Source organism: Neopelma chrysocephalum, unplaced genomic scaffold, assembly GCF_003984885.1.
Source record: "Neopelma chrysocephalum unplaced genomic scaffold, ASM398488v2 Primary Assembly neopelma1_86, whole genome shotgun sequence".
Lineage (NCBI taxonomy): Eukaryota > Metazoa > Chordata > Aves > Passeriformes > Pipridae > Neopelma > Neopelma chrysocephalum.
Genome location: NW_020897748.1, coordinates 2,383,205 through 2,405,527, shown reverse-complemented (window position 1 = coordinate 2,405,527; position 22,323 = coordinate 2,383,205). Strand labels below are relative to the sequence as shown.

Below are 22,323 nucleotides of genomic sequence, written 5' to 3'. Positions count from 1 at the left end.
GTACTGAGGAAGATCTTTAATATTTTCACTAGTGGCCTTGGCATAGGGAACAAGAATGCTGTAATTAAATACATCAGTGACACAAAGTTGGATACTTATCAGTACAGGGGAACAATGGGATACTGTACAACAGAGAGCCAGATGACCTTGTGAACTCCAGTAATAAAAAAAAGAGTGAGAAAAAATAGGACTAAGTGTAAAATCAGGAATTTAAGAACTAATAAGAATTTCTACCCTGACCTACAGGTCAGGGACTCCTTTGGGGCTCAGTCCTGATCAATAATCCTGAATTCTGCTTTCCATAGCAGGGTAACCATGTCCAAGCTGCTTATTAGGACCAGTTCTTACTCCATGCTGTTCTCTTACACTGTGTGTTGGCATTGTCTGGGAGATGCTGGTTAGCAAAGGCCCGATGGTGCCAGGAAGCATAAGAATTAGCAGGCAGTCCTGGGCCAGCACCTGGCCCTGTGACAGGGTTATGTCTTGCTAGTATAGGCATAGTCTGAAAGAGCAAAAACTATTTGTTCTTGAAAAATAAAAGCAGAGAGGGTAAGTGATTGGCCGCTTTAAAAACATCAGGCAGCAACTCTGAGGAGAGAAAGGAGCTATTTAAACTTAATGACAACAACAGTACAAGAGTAAATAGCAATAAACTGGTTTGGAATATATGAGCACTGGAAATTGAAAATCGCTCCTTCCATGGTAGCTGTAGGACTTGGAAAAGCATTTTTACAGATTTTGGGCTCATTATTTATAGTTAATTATAAGATAAAAGTTTATTAAATTACGAAGTTTTTTTAAAAATTATATTTTCTCTGAAGCAGTAGGCAACTGGAATCAATACATGAGGTCTTTTTCTATGTAGTATTATTATTTAGTGAGCTTTAGTTTTCTAAAAAAAAGCATAAGAGATGTATGCTCAGTTCTCTTGCTTTCCTAAGACAATCACAAATCTGGAAATTTAGTAAAGGTTTATCTAAATTTAGTAAAGGTATATTCTGTTCACTTACAGCTGGTTTACTTCATGCCAAACCCACTGCACTTAATAACCCTCATGGCCCTGTGGAGTACTTTGAAAGCTTACAAATTCCCTTATGAAAGCAATGCAGCTGTATTTGAAAACACTGACCGGTTTGTACTGTGTGCAGATCACACCCAATGTCACATTAACCATTTTATCACTAGAATTCTGTCTACCGTTCTAGTTCTTCATGAAATCATAAAAACAGATGAAGAAGCTGAATATGGTCAATATGGCACTGTGCAGGAATTATGAACTATCTTCATTGGCATATTGAGTTGTACCTGTGCCTTAATGAAAAAAAGCAAATTATCACCTTTACCAATCTTAAAGGATATCAGTTTCTTGTGAAAGCATGTGAACTGCTTATTTTTATGCAGTATACTTTAGGAAGGATGTGCTCTGGCTTATATTAACCCACATAACATAGTGTTCCAACTAACAATTTCTAGTCCTACTGTGCACGTGGAGGCCTTTTTCACGTTTTTGGAACATAAATAATCTGTTTTCCTAGTCAAATGTCTTACTTGTTAGTTGTACTCTGGATGGAAAAAATGTATGAACAAAATTACTAGTATATGCCTTATGGATAATAAAAAAGTGATACAAGAGAGTTACTGCCTCCATTAGGAAGATGAGTACAGCATTAGTACAAAAGACTGAGTATACCTTTCAAAAACTGTAGTCACACATCTTTCTCTTATACTTGAAAGATAGAACCATGTAAATATACACTGCATACTGCAACTGCATTCACAGGAAGTGATATAGTTATTTTATGCTGACTTGATTGTTTATGACCATTATAACTTTTCATACATAATATATTCATTCACTACAAACTCAAGAGCAAATGTGTAGTATGGTCACTCTCTCAGTGCAAAGAATTTTTCTGCACACATACACATATCCCTTAAAATATATGTAGAGGTGTTGTAGGCTTTTCCATTTTTGTGAACTGGTATTGGAATTCCTGTGGTATTTAATACAATTTTGGGGGATAGATATCCATGTATCATTACAGATATAAGGCAAATAAACATTGTAGTAGTTTTGGCATTCGGTCAAACTGATTATAACTTTATTACTTGTATGAAGGTGAAAGTCAGTACCATAGCACAGACTAGTGGCATAGCAAAATATTGAAAAAACAGGTAATCTTTATCAACTCTTATAACAGTCACAAATTCAGGGATTATCTTTGTTCCTGTAATATACTTCCTTGAATAAATGCATCAATTCAATTGAAGGAAATTGAAAGGGGAAGGTATCCCACAGGTACAATTCAATAAATAGAGTTTAGTGGATAAATATTAAGATAAAACCTTTGTTTGCTATGGTGTAGTATCAGAATGGAATGGAATAGAATAGAATATTTCAGTTGGCAGGGACTTACAATGATCATCTAGTCCAGCTACCTGACCAATCCAGGGCTTACCAAAACTTAAAGCAAGTTGTTAAGGGAATTGTCCAAATGCCTCTTAAACACAGACAGGCTTGGGGCATTCATGACCTCTCTAGGAAGCCTGTTCCAGGATTTGACCACCCTCTCTGTAAAGAAATGCTTCCTTAATGTCCAGTCTAATCCTTCATGACCTACAGTCTTCTGCTTATAGATGAAGCTACCATGCAATGGTATCAAATAGAAACCTAAACTCTTTAAGGAGAATTTCACACCACTGCAAGTGTTTGTTCTCAGGTACAATCAAATAAATCCATAGTTGTTCTGATGACAGTTATTTGGGATTTATTTTTATGTAGAAAAATAGTTACCAATGTGCAGTTACAAATGATCATAGAATTATTCAGTTTGGAAGGGAGCTGGCATTTATCTAGTCCAACCTCCTGCTCAAAGTAGGATTGACACCACAAAAGAAAAAGAAAGCCAAACTGCTGGGCGAGTCCTCATTATAACAGGATGATATCTTGTCTGTACAATCAGAGCAGTAAAATGAATTGGAAAAGTTTCTGTTTCATTAAAAATATAACCAGACTCTGCTGTTTACAATGTATGAGCATAAAGTAGATATGATTTATTCTATTCACTCCAAAATAATGATTTTTTGTCTTTAAAATAGATCTTAGTAGCTACAAGTTCAGTACAGGTTCAGTATTCTGGACCTGAACCTCTAGAATGATGTCTCTAAAGATAAATATCCTACAGCCAATGTAAAAGCCTCTGTGTTTTCCAAAAATATGAATGTTTGCTATTGATAGCACATGCTATATTTAAGTCTTCCACAGTTATAGACAGTTGCTTTCATTAGAAAGGAATATCAAAACTAACATTTTTAAAGGAAACACCTCATGGAAAACAATACAAATTTTCCGTCATCAGTAGTGGAAATCAGTACTTTCAGCTGTAAGAGACAACATAGACTTCAGATGGCAGGAGCAAAATGGAATTATTGGTTTTTTAGGACAAACATGAGCCATGTTTTGGTGGTAATATAACCAAATAGATAAAATTTTATGTTTTAGCTAACTTCAAGCAGTTTCTATTTTAATTCAAGGAGCTTTGAATTCTAAATATTAAGGAGAGTACTAAAAAGTTTAATTTGTGACAGGGACAACTAAGTGCTATTGCTATTTTACTGGAAAATTTTGGCAGATTTTAATGTATTCTGAAACAAACCAATAACCAGAAAAGCAGTTCCATCTCATTTTCTGAGGAGATAATGTTCAAAGTGAATCTCACAGTCCCAGAACCAAGACACCCACTTATTAAATTTATAGTTCTTTGGAAACACCGTTATATTTCAAATAGGGAAAATGGGGAAAGATCAGCAGAAATTGGGACTAGAGGTAAGGAATATATACCATTGACCCCCACTGATACTAGGGCTATATTAGCTAAAGATGCTTAGATTTGCGATATAATCGTAATTTCTGTGACTGCGCAGAGGAAGCTGACTCATGTTCCTGGGTGCCAGCGCTGGTTCAGCAGTGTCTATTCCACAGCAAGATAGTGACTAATGGAGAGATGTACTCCATCCTTGAAGAAATTTCATTGGTACAGCACGACTTCAAACATTGCTCCATGATGTAATAAAGTTGTTTTGCACCTGGAACAGATTGGAAAAAAAAAATAACCCAAAAGAGGACTAGGAGCAGTGTGTTAGTAATCTTTATTATTTGCCCTGATGCTGGACCCAAGCAAAAGGTTTTCCTACTCTTCCATTTGTCTCCTCTTTCCTTTCAATGTTGCATTCTTGTTACCTTGTGTAATGTTTAAGGAAGCGTATCCTGCATAAAATACGAGAACCAAAAAAAACCACAAAAAGACATATATATTTAAACCATGTGAAATTTGCTTAAGAATACTACCAGCAAGCACAACAGTTAATATAATGCTAATATATTAGATGTTGTTGGCAAGCAGGTGAATTCTAATAGATTTGGTGAAACAACAATACTGAGGAAGCCTTCTAGAGTAATTTTTCATCTCAGCACACCTGAGTAGTGTTCTGAAGGCTGATGACGATTTGATGTAATTATTCCTTAGGTTGTAGTGTCTAAACTAACAAACTCAGACTGATGTGTAATCAAATATATCAAATACACTGTGCTTTTTAATCTAATCTTAAATAAAGTAATATTTCCATTTTATTCTTAGAAGTTAGTGATAGGCCATCTATCACTCTACTTAGGGGAACAGTGAATGGTGTTTTGTAAGGTAGCTGCCTTTTCACATTGTCTAAAATGATTGTCGTACTTTTATTAAATTGCTTTTTTTTCCTTGAAATATCAGATGTAATTTCTTGATGAATATATTTTCTATTTTATTGAATTTAAAGTGGTGCATGAAATGTGTTTTGAAAAATTTTATCTCATAGCAAAAAATTATAATGTCTTATTTAGGACAATGCAAGGAAGAGATTTTTTTGTGCATTAATTATTTATGATGTGTAGATGTGAAATGGCTGATTATTGTAGGTTTTGCAGAATTTGTTTTATGGGCCTATGTAAAAAAATGTGTTAATATTATGTGATGAAAGCTATTAGCAGAAGTGGGAGTATATTATGAGTATATTGTAAAAAATAGTGAAGAAATAAAATATGAGATAGAATTTGTTTGTTCCCTTCATGGAGCTAACCTTTGTGACTGGAAAGCAGAAGGAAGGTTTAAGGTAAACTGTCTAATCCAAATTCAGAATACTTCTTTACAGTGTTGTATAAAAGAAAAGAAATTTGTCTTTTAAAAAAATGGATATAAGCGTTGATGGGAAAATGTCAGGCTAGATAGATATATTTAGTGCGGCTATTTTCACACTTGAGAACTTGATTTGAACAGAACTTCAGCAATGCCTATCATAGGCACTAGATGGTGTTTCAGCCTTTCCTACGGAAATGCAGATCCCGTTCCAGTGCCACTAGCACTTGAGATTCTAGTTTTGAACTAGTACTTAGCGTTGGAGAGCCGATTTTTGTCCATATTTTCCTTTTCAAATTGGCAGTGTCCCCATCCGGAGAAGAACTGACACCCACAAATTGCAAGAGTGATGTTTATGTACAAAATGTGTTCACAACTGCTGAAGTCCTTAGGGAGGTGCTCAGGAGAGTTGCAAATGGGTGTAGTAGGTACTGTGCCTGCTCTGGAGTGCAGATTTCTGATGTAAGGGATTAGCCCTTTTAGTTACTGTTTTAGAAGGGAAAATTCTGTGGTTCTTCACAGGTTTGTAAAAATGCATGTATTGAGCACGCAGTCCACTTGGGTAGTCTCCTCTCCGCTTCTCTGCTGTGCTGCCCTCACAGTCCCATGAAACGCTCTGTCCTGGTGGGGACTTGGCAGGGACAGACGTGCTCTGCATGTGTGACCTGCTGAGTGGTCTGTCGCAGGCACCTGGCAGCAGGAGAAATCCTGTCCAGGAATATGCCACCTTCCCATCTGTGCTCTTATAATGCTACCTTACAAGCATGTCTCATTTAATTGAGAGGTCTGCACTAAAAATTACCAGTATTTTTTAAATTGCAAGAATGCTTCCATCGCAGCAGTAAGATGGAGAAGCAATTTAGCTCAGTACTATTTGAGGGCTTGTAATTTTTGTGCTCACTGAAAGTACAGACATTTGTGTCTGTGTGACAAGTGCCATTCTTCTCATTGCGTGTGGTTATTTGAATCACATTATGACTGTTAGGGTCAACACTATGAAATCCTGCATATTGAAAGTACATTGAAAATAAGGCTTTATCAGAAGTGTTAGCTGTAATTATCATTAGACAGTCTTAGAAAAGCAGAAAAAATCTGCAAAATACATAAATATATGCACTTTTCATGCAATGTGATTTTTTTTCAATCTGAAATACTCTAAGTAAATTTTTCAGGAGTCAGTTTATGTCAGGAGTACTCTTTCTGATTCTACTTTTAGATGAGGAGATATGAAATCATATTCATTCACAAGGATATCTTATTCTGTTGGGTACAAGAGAATAATACTAATCATCCTGGAGTGCACTGTCTGGGGACAAAATATGGCTGTCAGCCAAGGACATAGTTGCCCAGGTGTTTTGACTATAATATCTAGTTTCGTGATATTATGACATCTACTAATAGAAATAGCTCATGAAAAAATGTTGGGGATTTTATCTCATTGTCATTCAAGTTGTTACGTATTTGTATACTTCAACAATTGTTTTAGATCTGGTCCTTTTATTGTACTGACACATACGTGGAAAGTTTAGATCTTCTTTCAGCTGTGTACAAACCAAGCAGAAATACTGAAGCCTTTTAATTGCTATTAATAAAAGAGGGCAAAAATACTTCTGTCTTGGGTGCTGAACTTTCATGTTGGCGTTTTTGTGTACTTTCTAATTTAATTAGTAACGGTAAAACAGGCCTGTTCTTGAATTTGTGTTTTAATGGTGGCCAGGCCTGAAGAATACACAGTTTTGACCTTTGAATGTCATCTAAGGATATCTAACCTACCTCAGAGAGCAAGCCGCTACTTAGGGAGTCTCTCTCTTTTCTACCCTCCATACTTTGATGATTTGTTCTGTCTTGTTGATGTAAGCAGACATGAGTTCTCATAGATGGTATCAGCCCTATACAAAGATTAGGCAGTGTACCAGGATGGGGCGATCACCACCATTAAATGGGCAAGGGATGCCTCCTTTTCCTGCCCCAGCCTGACAGTTTGTGAATGGAGGAGTCAGTGAGTTTAACTTGAGTATGAATCTTGCATCCAGGTAGCCCTCTACATGAAGCTCTCATCAAAACATTTTTTGTGAAGTTTGACTAGAGTGCATGGCTGAAATTTTCTACTAGAAAACATCCTGGAGAATAAAAGTAAGACACAGATTGAGGCTTCTGAAACCTCTTCTGGTGGACTGAGCTAGATGTATTAGGGAGGTAGAAACTACATCTTCCGTGTTATTCAACCATGGAGCCAGCTACATTTAAAAGAATAATGAAGAATATTAATGTAAACCTTTGAATTTCCTGAACTGTAGACCCTTGAAAAAGAAGCATATTAGTGTAGGATTAGAACTAGAGACATTATAACTACATTGAAGGCTGAGTGTAGACATTCAAGGAACATGTAGTAAAAATGGTACAATTTTGTCTATGAACTTAGACAAAGATATTTAAGGAGCAGAAAAAGAAGAATAAAAATAAAAGAAAAAGAAAGCTGAGCTAAGGCTAAAGAAAAATGAAGATTAAGGAGTGAAGGATTAAAGTTGCAGTGAATTAATGCTATCTACAATCAAAATTTTAAGATAACACAACAATCATTTTGAATGTACCATTGTGTTCATGACTGGTGTGTTGTATTTGATTCACTACATCCTTATTTATTCTCATATAACAGAATAACTGAATATGAAATTAACTTACAGATAATTGGTGCTGTCAGTTTGCTGCACTGGCATGTGACTAAGGTGATCAGATACAAAAGCTTTGCAAGCAAGTAGATTTTAGATTATTAAAAAACCTCATTACTATATGCAGGATCTCACAACTGGGAAGGTGTAATAATTTTAATAATTTAGTAAGCATACAATGAAAGGTAAATCTTGGCTATGAAGTAGGGAGATGCACCATCTTATACATTGTGATACTCTATTTACAAAATGGCTTTAATTTAAAATTGCTGTGAAAATTAAGTCACTTCTTGAAGTCATCTTCTTCATATAAACATAAAATGCAGACCACCGTGGAAGTAAATCAGTGAGCATTTTGGAGAATTATAAAATTACTTGTTTGCAACAGTAGAGGATCTATTCCAAAGTACCTTACTCAGTGAGAGAATGGATTAAAAGCTTAATGATTTCTTAATTCATTTTTTCTATTATCCGCAAACTATAGTCTTAATTTTTTAGAACTTACATTTATTGCCATTGGAATGTCAAGATGTAGAACCTTTTCATTTATATTGCTTCTATCTGTGGTTTTTCCCTTGTGTTTCAAATAATGAAACAAGAGAAGACTAAAATTATTTTTGCTTGTAATTTTTCTAAAACAATTTTCTCCAAGGTTGTACAGACATATTTTATAATGTTGTAGCTGAGGTATTGTCATTTTAATAGAAAGAATTAAAACTGTATTCTTTCTACCTTTGGAAATGGCAACAATCAATTGATGTGTGCTTGATGAAGATGTTGTATACAGTGTTCACAAGCTAACAGATTTTACATTTAAATGTCTGAACAGGTAATGTGGGTATGTAACTTGTGCCGAAAACAACAAGAAATCCTCACAAAATCAGGAGCCTGGTTCTATAACAGTGGATCACATGCACCACAGCAGCCTGATCAAGAAGGAATTAGAGCTCTGCGGAACGAGGAAGCACCTCAAGAGAAAAAAGCAAAGCTGCAGGAGCATCCTCAATACCAAGGACCACCAGGTGACATATCCACACAAGCTTTGGACAAAAACAGATCTCAAGGGCTCACAAGACAAGACTCAATTAAGAATGGTTCAGGAGTAAAGCATCAAGTAACAAGTGACACAACATCAGACAGGTAAGAAAGTATTTAATGCTTATCCTTATAAGATCTCCTGAATTTATGCTACAAATTTTATTTTATCTTTTAAACTTTATCTTATTTTTATTCTGTAGCCTCTAAAATACGTACTGGCCATTTTGAAGCAACAGCTGAGGCGTCTTTTGTTGGTTTCAGATGGTCATAGCCAATGTGTGGTATTCATTCCTTCTTATTGAAAAAAAACATGGAACATGCTTGCAACTTTGTCAAATCATAGTCATTGTCCTATGTTACCATATTTCTTTTGTGGTCACTGACTTTATAGCAGAAAACCTGTAATAATCCAAAATAGAACTCAAAAAGGCAGGTTAGTGGAAGGTGGTGTCCGTTCAGACTACTGAATTAAAATATCTGGTTGTACTTGCAGTAAACAGTAATGAAGATAGTGAAATCTTTGTGTAATGACTTGAGCCTCTTCATGGTTTTTCAGTCCCTTGCTTTTAGTTACTGTCATTAGTATGAAAGTTTTTTCTTCACTCATTTGTGTTAATGCTACTTGGCACTGGTTGAAACTGTGACTCTATTGGCACTAGTGTAGTAAGATCTGCTTTAACCAGAGGGTGGACGTGGAACTTCCCTCCCTTTTTCTTGAGGTGATTGTACCAAAAGGCACCAGAAGGGTCTCAACCTCTGCAGCTACATTTTACTGGAACATAAAAGTAAAAATTGTTTCATTGAATAAATTTAACTTCTTCCTAAACAGGATCGTAATAGATCTTTAAATATAGTGAGAAGCAAAAGTAGAGAGCAAGCTTGCTCACGTGTTTCCATACAAATGATACCCTCACGTGCTCATGAGAGAGAGACCTCCAGCTGCCTTGGAATTTGACATCCAGAGCAGTGTAATCTGGCAGCCTTCCTCTGCTGCCCAGCTATGACCTCATTATAGTATTTATTCTGCGAGCTTGAAATAAGTTAGACAGATATATCTTTTACAGCTAATATAATTTAAGTAGTTTTCCTTTTTCCTCACCTCTTGTATTCCACCATATTTGATTTCCTACTTTTGGTCTTATATGGGAAAAAATTGAATGTAATTAACCTTTTTTGTTTAACTTTTTCTGCTTGCTGCCCTTTGCTCCGATTTCAGCTGATGGGTTCAGTACGTAGTGGCTCTGAGTGCTCCTCAGTAATACATGTAGTCTCTGAGAAGTACAGCTGACACCCTAGCTTGATGCTAAGGAGCAGGAGGGAGAGACAGATTCTCTTGTGTTAATAATGTGATGATAAAAAACTCTTGCTCTTGTTCTTAGCAACAATTTAGCTCTAAAAATGTATTTATATTATGCATGCAGATTTACAGAGTGAGACAGGGATATATGAGTAAAAAATTCATATATGCAAGATGCATTTACCTGAAGTAGATTTTTATCATAAACAGGACAGTATAAAGTAATAATTGCCAAGAGGAAGAATGTGGACTTTATGCCTGAAATCAGAACTGTTCTGCTGATTGTGATCACTTCTACTCAACATATTGTTTAAGTCCAGATCGTTTTTTCAGTCATTATCCTCTTCCTGTTTTATTTGGATAATAATACTGATGTTCCCTAATTAACATATTCAATTGTGCTTAGAATCTGATATTTATTACATGCTACTCAAGGATAGAAGGTCTGCTGAATATTTTTTTCCCTAATGTTCCTCCCATAAACTTCCTTTTTTCTTTTTCTGGAGATAATGAAAAAGATTCCTCCATGATGCCCAATGAACATCTTACTGGTCAAATGGGTTTTTAGAAGAGAACATCAATGTCTCTGAGAGAGACTATTTCAGAATTCAAGGATGGAGATAGGCCTTAAGTTTGGATCTCTGTATGCTGTTCTAAATAATACTGGAAAGACTTACTATTTGTGCTGATTTTGGCGGGGGTAGAGTTAATTTTCTTCACAGTGGCTGGTATGGAGCTGTGTTTTGGATTTGTGCTGAACACAGGGTTGATGATATAGAGATGTTTTTGTTATTGCTGAGGAGTGCTTACACAGAGCCAAGGCCTTTTCTGCTTTTTGTACTGCCACACTGGCAGTTGGAAATTGGGGTGCATGTGAGGTTGGGAGGAGACACAGCTGGGACAGGTGACCCAAATTCACCAAAGGAATTTTCCATAAACATCATGCTCAATAAATAAAATGGAGGGAATAAGAAGGAAGGGGGGATGTTTGTAGTGATGGTGTTTGTCTTCCCAAGTAACCATTGCATGTGATGGGGCCCTGCTCTCCTGAAGATGGCTGAACACCTGCCTGCCCATGGGAAGCAGTGAATTAATTCCTTGTTTTTCTTTGCTTGTGTGTGTGGCTTTTGCTTTACCTGTTAAACTGTCTTTATCTCACTCCATGAGTTTTCTGACTTCTATCCTTCCAATTCTCTCCTCCGTCCCTCTGGGAGGGAGTGAGGAAGTGGCTGCATGGGGCTAGGACTTAAACCATGGCACAATTTTATTACATACAGCTGCTTGTAAGAGCAGAAGATAATATATTATTCTCTTTATACCAAAGTAATGCATAGAATATATATATATCATAATTTGATATAATTTCAATATTAAAATTTATAAACCCATATATGTGCTGCTTATTATTGTTTCAACCATTAGGCTAGTATTCTGTTCCCTTGATGTATGCAACAGTCCCATTTGCAATTGATAGATCCCAAAGTGTTTAGACAGACAGATAGATAATTGATTATGGATTTTCTTTGAGTGATCTGAAATTTATCGCCTTAAAGAAGTCTGGGATGATTTTGGATTCCACATTCTTCAAGGACATTTTTCTTATATTTTATCCATTCCAGAAAAAAATAAAATGTAATTAAATGTCCAGGAGCAAGTTGTACTTACAATCAGCAGTTTATGGAATAGAATCAGAATGTCTTGCATTGAAAGGGACATTAAAGATTGTATAAATCCACCCCACCTGCCATGGACAGGGGCACCTTTCACTAGATCAGGTTGCCCATAACCCCATCCAGCTGGCCTTGACCACTTCGAAGGATGGGGCATCCACAGCTTCTATTGGCAACCTGTTCTGGTGCCTCACCACCCTCACAGTAAAGATTTCCTGCCTTATATCTAACCTAAGTCTACCATCTTTCAGTTTAAAGTCTTTAATATTTACAATCTGTGCTGCAGTGCTTTTGCTGCTTTGTACGTAGTGAACCCATGGATAAAGGCAGAGGCAGCAGGCACACCTCAGGATTCAGTAACTGGCCATGGTATATTTGACGTTGTTTGATGACTGGCAGAATATACATCACCTGGAGGTTTTATGTTAAGCACAGTAGAACTGTAACCATACGTAGTGCTTTTCACAGACTTAACCTTTTGTGCAGAATATGGATGCTGATATAGTGTAATGCGACATTCCCTGAAAACTACCAAATGATGTGAATTAAAGAAATGCAAAATATTATTCCAAGTAATCCATAGACTCATAAGGTCCATTCTGAGGTCTGCTTTGCACAGATGCTAGATTTATGGCTGCAGTTCTTTGATTTGTAGTATTCAATTTCACGTTAATTCTGGATTTTGCAAAAGGGTCTTATTTTATTTTATTTTCATCAAAAAATTTCATGTAGTCTGTTGTTCCCAAGACCCACACTACTCGTCATTCGTGTTTTCTCTCTAGCAGCAAAATTATTTGAGCAGATATAATCTTTTTTTCAGTCATTTTGCAGCAGGCAATCAGCTTGTGAAATGGTTGGTTTCTTCATTCCAAAGCCCAAGCCAAAGCAAATGTTTACAACATCCTATTAAAATGTGTACAATATCCTAGTAATAAAATCTGGGAATCAGGGAACCTTAACGCTGATACAAAACTTTTTTACATGTCATTGTGTTTGCCTGAATTATTAGATCTTTAGGTAGTGTTGCCATGCTTGACTCGTTAAATAATTATTTCTCTTGCTTTTAGTAGGATTCATTGGAAATCCATTTTAGTAGTTTTCCACGTATGAATTCAGTGTTTTAAATTGTAAATATTTTTTTACATTCTTCCAGAAGTGTTGCTTCACAAACCTTTTTTCTATATACTTAGCTCTCTTAAAGTAGGAAACAACTCATGCATCTTCCCAAAGTAAGGTTATGATGACAAAGCTATTAATATATAACTGAAATGATGTTATGTAGTTCAGGTAGATAAGAATTATTTTTTTAAAAAATTATTATTATTTTCCCTAGTCGTATTATATGAATCCAAAATGTTTTTCAAAATTTGAAAATGATAACTTCAGTTTTACAAATATATATTTGTCATGCATCATATTAGTGTAAGAAAAACTTTCCCAAGGATATATTTCATGAGATTCAATGAAAAAAAGAAAGTCAACTTATTCTTGCTGCATCTATCAGAGGGTAAGCCATGTCACAAACAGAGAATTGGTTCTTGGTATCTGTAAAGATCATGATCTGTAAGATCATGATTTGAAGCAAGACTAATGAATAAAGCTGCCTGAACCCTTTTCAGATTAACTGCAAGGATATGAGATTAAATCATAAAAACCAGAATGAAAACAACAAATTGAGAGTGAGCAGCTGCAGAGTTGCACAACAGCAGTATTTATTTTCCAGGCCAGCAGATACGGATAAAATATGTCCTCCTTCCCTCTTCCTGGGCTTCTCCTTTCAAAGCTACATTATTTTGCGGTTTATTTTCTATCAACCCTCTTATCTCAGAAAAAAAAGAGGATTTTTGTGGTGGTTTCCATATGCTATAGTGGGCTTGGAGAACGCATTTTGTTCTGAGTAAGAAATGTAAACAAGAATGTTGAGGCTAGTTGGGTCTGAAGATGCAGGATTTCTGCATGTATTCCTTATGAAATATATAAATGTGCTTCCCACATATAAAGGCTTTATTCTGTTGTGTTACCAATGGCAGTAGCGTTAAAGTGGTTCCCTGTGTCCCTTTGCTTCTGTTCTTGGAAGGAGTGCCAGTATGAGTTGGCAGTGTAGGGTCTGTCTTTTGGGGGCTGCAGTTTGTGATGTCAGGGAGTGAACAGAGAGAAAAAAGACTGAAATATGAGAGGAGGAGAGAAGAAAAAGCAGGCATAAGCTAGACTAGAAACATCAAAGAGCAGCATGAATTAAATAAATGAAAATTTGTGTCCATCTGTTTCATGTTATATCTTTTTCAAACAACTCTAATTGCTTCATCATGAACAACTGATACTGAGGACAGCAGTGATGGTAGTTTATTGCAATTTAAAATATGACAATGTAATGTTAAAGAGTCAGTCAATTACATTTCTTTCTGAAAAGCTGAAAACTGGCCATTCTGCAACACTTGTGACACAACATTGCAGTGCAGCCTCTGATTTTGAATGGATTTTTTTATTTTGACAACCTAAGTTGATAAACTTTTAGGCCAGATGTATTAAAAACTCTTTATTTGGACCTGTGGAAAGTAAGCATATTTGAAAGCAATCTCAAGTAAAATAGAGGCATTTTAACTTTTTAACCTTTTTTTTTACCTGCTGATATATTTAAAGAGAGTGATAAATATTAAAATAATTGTATGGAGACAGTGTTTAAAATAAGGGCGTTGGTATCCAAGAGTCAGACTGATAAAGCTGTGCACAGATGGGTTCATGTCTGGAAGCATCCATTAAGGACAACAGGATCTATAAACTTTTTCTTTATGTATGACACAAAAAATAATGTGAATTTTTTTTTAACATTGTTGACCACCAAAGCAGAAAAAAACCCCACAATTGTTGTGAAAGCATAATTATATTCTTTCACTTCATGAATAAATCTAATACTTCAGGTTGAGTTTAAAATTGAATCAGCATTCTTTTCCATGCACGACTGCAAAGAGCTCACACTGACTTTCCATGGTGCTAGAAGAGGATGCAAAGGGCTTTAGAGTGACCCTACAGTATTTTTTAACATATTAACTAAAGATTTACATTTTATCAGTTTTGAACTACAACTGAATAAGTTTTTATATTCATCTTCCTACTCCTATTCTATCATTTTTTATCACTTTGATAGTCAGTCCTTGGAGCTATAAGGTACAATCAATGTCAATCTGAAAACTAGTCTCAGTGGTTTTGCTTTTGTTTCTTGTGCTGTCTGCCTTCCATTTCAGTTATGCTTTGTACAATTCTTGAGGTAATAGCTTAGAACAAATAAATTAGTCTCTTCTTCACAGAGCTGCTCTTTTAATTGTTTAATCTATCTATATATAGGTTTAAGGGTGTGGATCAACATTTCTTGACTCTTCCAGTTTTCAGGTAGAAACTGAAGTTATGTTTATCTGCTGTCTCAATCCCGAATGATATAAAAAGAAACTTATAACTATGGCTGGAAGAAGCAATAGAAATTTATGGGAAGGGAGCCAGAGAAAATGCAGTGTTTAATTATTGAAAGAAATACCTTGGGTCCAGGAAAGTCAGAAATCCTTCAGTGCAGAAATTTTAATGAAATAGACACTTATGACAAGGATTAAGCTACACCTGCTTATGAGGATGAGTAAGGAGTTTGATACCATCTGTAATACAGGGTCTCTGTAAGGAGTTCCTGAATGATATTTACTTTGTCTATTAACAGTCCAGACTACCTATAGTGTGTGTACTGTGCTTCTACCTGTTATTTGTAGGTTACAGTGGATTGTAGCATATCCATTCTGTTCTTATTTCTGGAAAAGAGGTGAAGCTTTTTTCCTCCATTACCTTTGCAGAATTCTCTGTCTTCTGGGAAACAAAGCTGCTTGGATAGTTCTATTTGTTCCCTAATGTTGGTTTTATGGATCTCCTCCTCACATTAATAGTGACCACACTAACACAACGTTCAGAACGTGGAATCACATTTTGACTTCAGCGTGGTTCTTCTGAGATGTGCATTGCTTCCCTCCCTCTACTTTTATTTTCCCTAAGTGATAATGTTTTGTTAAAAGAAATACCTTTAATTAGTATTTCCAGTTGAGTCTTTATCTAGCTGTAGAACCTGTACCAAGTATCATTGGGCCTCTGACCAATGGTAGCTACTATTTGGGATCGGTTTTTTGTAGAGAAAGCTAATCTGTTTGGAGAAGAGAGAAAGAGAAGAGGAAAATTCTGTAATTGCAGCAGAACTAACCTACCTTAATAAATAGTCTAAAATGGCTGTGTTCCTCTTCAAACACTGAAGTATTTTAATTAAGCAAAAAACCAAGAGATTTAATTCCAGCTTTAAGTGATAGTCTGAACTCAGCTGCAATCATTCTCTGCAGTGAGCTAATCTCACATTGATTTTAAGGAATTTGATTTTCACAGTTTACTGTAGAGTGCTTTTTCAAAAATAATTCCTTTGGAACATGATATTTGCATTTTGCTTACTGTTACTGATTACTTGATTTTTTTTCTCAATTATTCATATCTGTTGAATGCTGCTTACTGAAAACTATAATTTACTATTTGACTTTTCTCGGTCTTAGGCAGAATGAGTTCAGTCAGGGAAGTCTTGATATTCAGTGCTGATGTTTGGTATATTTGCAATCGAGTTTGGCTTTCCATGGCAGTGCTAGGTTTTTGTATAGCACAGCTATACCTTTACCTATGCTGAAAGACCATTAATAATCCAAATCTGTAAGCAAAGATATCAACTGTATCTGAATATTGAATATTTTTTATTAAGTACTGACTGCAGCTAACATTTATGGAATTAAATGTGGTTTTGCTTTTAGCTAAATTGACCCTGTAAGAAAGCAATATGAGAAAAAAACCTGAGAGTGGTAGCATTTTAAAATTATTTTTTAAGATTAATGAGGCCAGTACCTTTATGAGTTGAGCATGTCTTCTTGAAGTACAGTTTTGTTGACCTTGCAAAAACATTAATGTTAGAGCTCACTCTGTGTTTATAATCCTTAGGTGTGCTGTGCTCTATTTTTTGGAGGCTAAGTTCTCTTCAGAAGTATAAATAACAGATTTTGTTTAAATTTCATATTTTTCAAAAAATGGTTTGTAAAGGTGAATAAGATACATCTGTGGAGTGCAGATGAGGGAAATGTCTAACATTTAGTAAAGTCAAATTTGTTGTTTCTGGCAACAAGATGAATCTGGAATTTGCAGTTCGGTGACCAGCCTTTTATTTTCTTACTTTTTACTGTAGCTATACAGACTGAATTATAAAAAAAAAAAAAGAGAACACGTAGTTGTTGCTGGTACAAATTCTTTCTTTGGCTCTTTGTGCTTCTAGAAGTCACAAATGATAAAGAAATTACTTCTGTAGTGCAATTAAGTTGTCATTTATCTTTTACATGACAAGATAAAAAATTTTAGTAACTGTCAATCTATTTTATTAAGTCAGATCTGAGGAAAAAGTGTAACTAAAAATGAATGTAATAGAACCAGGGTGACCATATTTTCATAATTAAAATTTACATTATTAAGCAATACCATTTTGTTTTCTACCTTGTTTTTAGCATGATTATTCTGTTTCTTTTTCTGCCCCTTCTTCAAACCAAATTCTTGTTTGTCCCTTTGCCTACTCTGGAATGTCCTTATATGGTTACTTATTTGTTTACTTTATTAGCTCATTTTCTTTTGTGTATCACCACCTCTTTCTCACTGGTGTGAGTTCTTACCAAACTCTGTCTAGACATTGGAAGTGCTTTCAAAGATATCCCCATGGTATTCTTTCTCTTTAAGATAGGCATTTCTTTTCTTCTCTAACCCGGTTCTTTTTCTTTCTCCCTGATGTAGCTCACCTCTTTTCCTCACTTTACAACGATCCTGCTACCGTTCATAAGTGCTCTTTTAGTTTTGCAGTGAAGTAATTGGACACTTCTCTGCAAAGCTTTGAGAAATCCTAATTTTGTGCTTTTCAGTAAAAACAGACCCCTCTGCATTCTTTACTAACCAGAAGGAAGACAGTCACAGACATTTTAAGGGAATAGTTGTTCCAGCAAAGTAGTGCAGTACAATGTCATTTCAATTTAAGCAGAAAATATAGGTGACCTGAAGTCAGTAACTCTTAAAGCAGAGTTTTGAAATCTGAGGTAATACTTATATATGATATGCAGTGGCTTGTGTATATATGTAACTTGTTCTGACTTCCTGCACTGTGCAGAGCTGCACCCTGAAATCATGCCCTGGTGTTTTTAGAAAATGACATCACAAAGTGCCCAGTTCTGCAGCACTGATCTTCCTGGAAATGTTGTCAGGGACCTCAGTAACTGTATCATCTTCATAGAATAACTAGAGGTTAAGTTGCTCCAAACACAGTTTTCCCCATTTCTGGTCCAGTGTTTTGCCAGCTGATAATATCTGCTTGAATTGGTTCCTAGTTGTAGTTTATCTACCAAAGTAAGTTTTTATTATGCAGCGTGTAATAGAACAAGCCATGAACTTTGCTGCAGAAAACCCATTTTCTTTGGTGAAAAGAAAACACCAAGAACAGGAGTTCTTATGGTAATATTATTATAGAAAATAATGTGTTTTAGCTGCAAGAGGTTTTATTTGTAATGACTTTGTGATAATGCCAGATTTTAAATGATAGACTTTCTTGATGATCACTTAAAAAAATTTAAAAATACCCATCAAGGCAGAGGAGATTAAAACAAAAAATATCTGATTTGCTCTGTAATTCCAAATAAATTGGGAAGCTTCAAAGAGACATTGCATTCTAAAGTTCCAAATCAGTGCACAAAACCAATTTTTTTTTTTCCAGAGGTAGATTAATTTTAATTGAATTTTGTTGACTCTGGCATGAGGTGCTGGGCTGGCAAAAATTGACCTGCTTCAGTTGTATCTTTATGCTCCAGTTAGAACTGTAAAAACTGTTTAAACTAGAAGAGGAATCAGAATTGGTTCAACAATCCCAACTCCTGAATATAAAATTTGACAACCTAACAGTTAGATCAGCAATTCCACCTCCTCATGATGCTGAGATAATTGCATTTTACTCCTAAAATGGATATGTAATGATTAATCTTTCTGTACCATTCATTAACAGGGTCTAGAACAAAAAGGTATCCTTGAAAGAAACCAAATTTATCTTAGATATGCATTTCTGATAAAACAACGTATATTTTGGATGCTCCTCATGTCTCATAGCTCAAGTAAATACAATGACTGAAGAATTTACTTTCATTTAGAAAACATGTATCAATATTCAAAGCAAGAAATTTGATCTTCTAAGTAAAATTGAAATAAAAAATAATGTAATTTCTACTCAGCAGATTCTTTTTTTAACACAGAGATTCTTTCCAAAATTATAATATATATAAAATATATATATTTTATATATAATATATATAAAATATAAAGACCCTGAAAACCAGGGTGAAAAGGAAAACCAGAAGATATGTCACTTAAGCAATGGAAAAGAGAAAAATATTCTGTAGATGGGACTCACTCAAAACAAACTCTGAAGCTTTGGATATTAAGGGCAGTACTTATAGGATGTCAGCTTCTCAACAAACTTGTTTTGGATGATCACAGACCGTGTTGCATTCTTACCCACTTTACTTTGTTCCTCCTTCAAGTAATTAAGGGCACTTATAAGAGTGTTTGTATTCTTTTGATAGATATTCCCAAAAGCTGTCAGTTGTTTTTGGAGTTAAGCCTGGTGAAGGTAACCAAACCGGGAGATTTTGCTCAAGACAAGGATTTTAAATTTCATTCTCTATGTGGCTTATGGGTATTTCTTTCAGAAGCATTTTTTTCCTCTGAAAATGAGATTTATTTAGAAATGTATTCCGTGGTATGCCACCAAATATCACGAAGCCTTAGAGTTACAACAATCAGTTATGAAATTAACCCTAATTCCCTTCCCAAATGGCCAACACTGCCTTTACTCCACTAAAATAGAACTCCTGTATTCAATGGAAATCTTTCCAAAGTAAAATATTTACACAGCCATAATGCTTATAAAACCCAGGCTCCATGGCACTCTCAAAGGAAATGAATTCCAGAGGTGTGGGATCATCAGGAAAATATTCTTCTGGTATTCCAATCAGCTGAATATAGAAACAACCCAGGAGACCATAAATCTTATAATGACATGAAAGGAAGATAAATTAGTCTCTTTGAACTCATCCCCAAGATATGGAAGGCTCAAAATTCTATGCAGTGTACTGAACAGCAGAAATTAATAAACAATCCAATGCACAGATATGTTATCTTAGCTTCTGTTTCACAAAATGAAAAGACTGATCTTAACCTTATTATTATTTGGAGAGTGATATTTTAGTTTACACATATATTAGTCTGTCTTTCCATCACAGATCACCTGGACATATTGAAACCCAACACAAGTTTGGAGGCCCTTTAAGGTCCAAATCAGTCATCTGAAAGTGGAGACATGTCAATAAATCTCTTAAGATATTTTTCAAGTGACTAAAACAAATTTCTAAAATTAATTAAACTCCCAAATTCACTGTGAATGAGAGCCAATTTCTGCATTATAAAACCACCATAGATTTCAAGATCAATGCAACTGTTATTTTCTTTACATAACAAGGAGCTTTATTATCAGCCTGCTCCCCCAAAAAGCATTTGTGTAAAGGATCTCATTTGAAGAGGATAACTGTGTATTTCATGAAGAAAACATTCTCTATCTGAGTGTGTATATTGGAATCATTACTATGCTGGGTGCATTTACGTTGTTGGTAGTCATCAGTGGACTGTTGTAGGATTTTACATTTTGCTGAAAATTTTGGGCTGTGTCCTTTCTTAAATTTCTGTAACTTGGAGAATAAGGGATCTAAGTGGAAACTGTCTGTGAACACTGAGAAAATTAACTTGCACCTTGAATATGTCATCCTGAGGATGAGAGGAACGACTGATACCTGAAAACTGTTAGTGCATGGATTTTCAGCTTCTGTTTTTAGTATTTTAGATTATTAATCATGCATAATACTTTAGTATTTTAAAATCATCTTTTGGTTTTTTTCAAAGGTGACAAACGATCACTTTTGATCAAAGTGAAGAATAGAAATCTCTTTTGTAGCAGATGAAGTTTTCAGTGCATTGTTTCAAAAATCAATCCATCTCTGTTCTAGGCCAGCAGTTCTTGACTAGTGAGACACATCTCATTGGTGAACCATCCAGAACTGCAAATGAGGCATAAAGCAGGATTCATGTACTGTAATGAGGTGCAAAGAAATATCAATTGATTGTAAGTCAGCTGGAGGTAAAATTGGTTGAAATATACTCCTCTAAACCACGCGTTCTGCAGAGTGCAGCACCTACTGCATAGTGAGCCTTTTGTATCAGTGTATTACATGTACTCCTTTGCTTCTTCAACCAGTGGATAGCAGATTTCTGTTGTTGGATAATACATCTATTCCTTTAGTGAGGGCAATGAAGTCTCAGGGTTTTTTTCTAACTGTGATTGCCTGATTCTTCCACCTCAATAGTATTCCTTTAATACTTCTAGGAATATTTTTATATATGATATACCCCGTGTATGAATGTGGACAAATGTATATATTCACTAAAATTTTAGGATGCCTAGCCATTTCAGTAAACTGTCAGACACTCTGAGGAAAGTGGAGAACTGATTATGGGATCGTCACTTGACCCAGAATATTCAGCCATTTTTTTTGTAGAGAAAAACAGATTTATTTCTCCTGTAGGAAGCTGACCAGTCCCACAGACATGAAACAAAATTAGTAGCGTGTATGAATTATTTTAGTACAAAATAGAATCATGCTTTTGCAGGTTGAAGAAATAATTTGTACATTTAGTAGACAAATAGGTTGGCTTTTGGTTTGCCAAATGCAATTTCTGCCCCAGTATCTGTTCATGTAAATTATGCCTTAGGTCAGGGTAGTGATTTAAAAAATTAATATCCCTAGATTTTAGGGCTTCTTGTCTATATGTGATATCTGCCATCAGTAGGAATTTTGCTAGAAACCATGTAGATCCATAACATACCTGTGTTATATGTGGGGAAAATGCATGAGTAGGAAAAAGGGAGAGAAATGAGCACACCTGGATTTTTTTCTGATATGGTGTCAGAACACAGCCAAGACAGGAACTGGAAAGTGTTCTCAGATCCAACAATAGAAATGCAACCACAGAGTTATATTTCTATGTCCTAAATAAGGAACTTAGACAAGCAAAAGAACACTTCATTAAACCTATTTTTGGGCACTCATGCAATTTTGGGTCGCATGACTTTTTTCCCCCACATGTTCTTCTTTCTCTCTATTAATTATACAGGAAGAAAAAGAGGGCTAGCCTTTTAAACTACACTCCTTAGTCATCTATATTTAGGTGGAATGAATCTGAGAGTCTTTGTTATTAAGTTTAAACAATCAAAGTTCAACTTCTAAATTTGCCTAACATCAATAATGTCTTTATTTTTAAGCATAGACTTCCCTAAGCAAGGAATA

The 22,323-nt window shown here is 35.3% G+C and overlaps 1 protein-coding gene across 38 annotated transcripts in view; it reads left to right on the top strand.

Annotated features, from left to right (window-relative positions):
- The window catches only part of RIMS2 (regulating synaptic membrane exocytosis 2), a 457,577-nt gene that overhangs the window by 109,897 nt on the left and 325,357 nt on the right, over positions 1-22,323 (top strand). For all 38 annotated transcript variants that reach the window (XM_027692407.1, XM_027692403.1, XM_027692405.1 and 35 more), the window contains one exon: positions 8,673-8,983. In XM_027692407.1, coding sequence (XP_027548208.1) covers positions 8,673-8,983 — 311 coding nt within the window. The remainder of the gene's footprint in view (positions 1-8,672; positions 8,984-22,323) is intronic.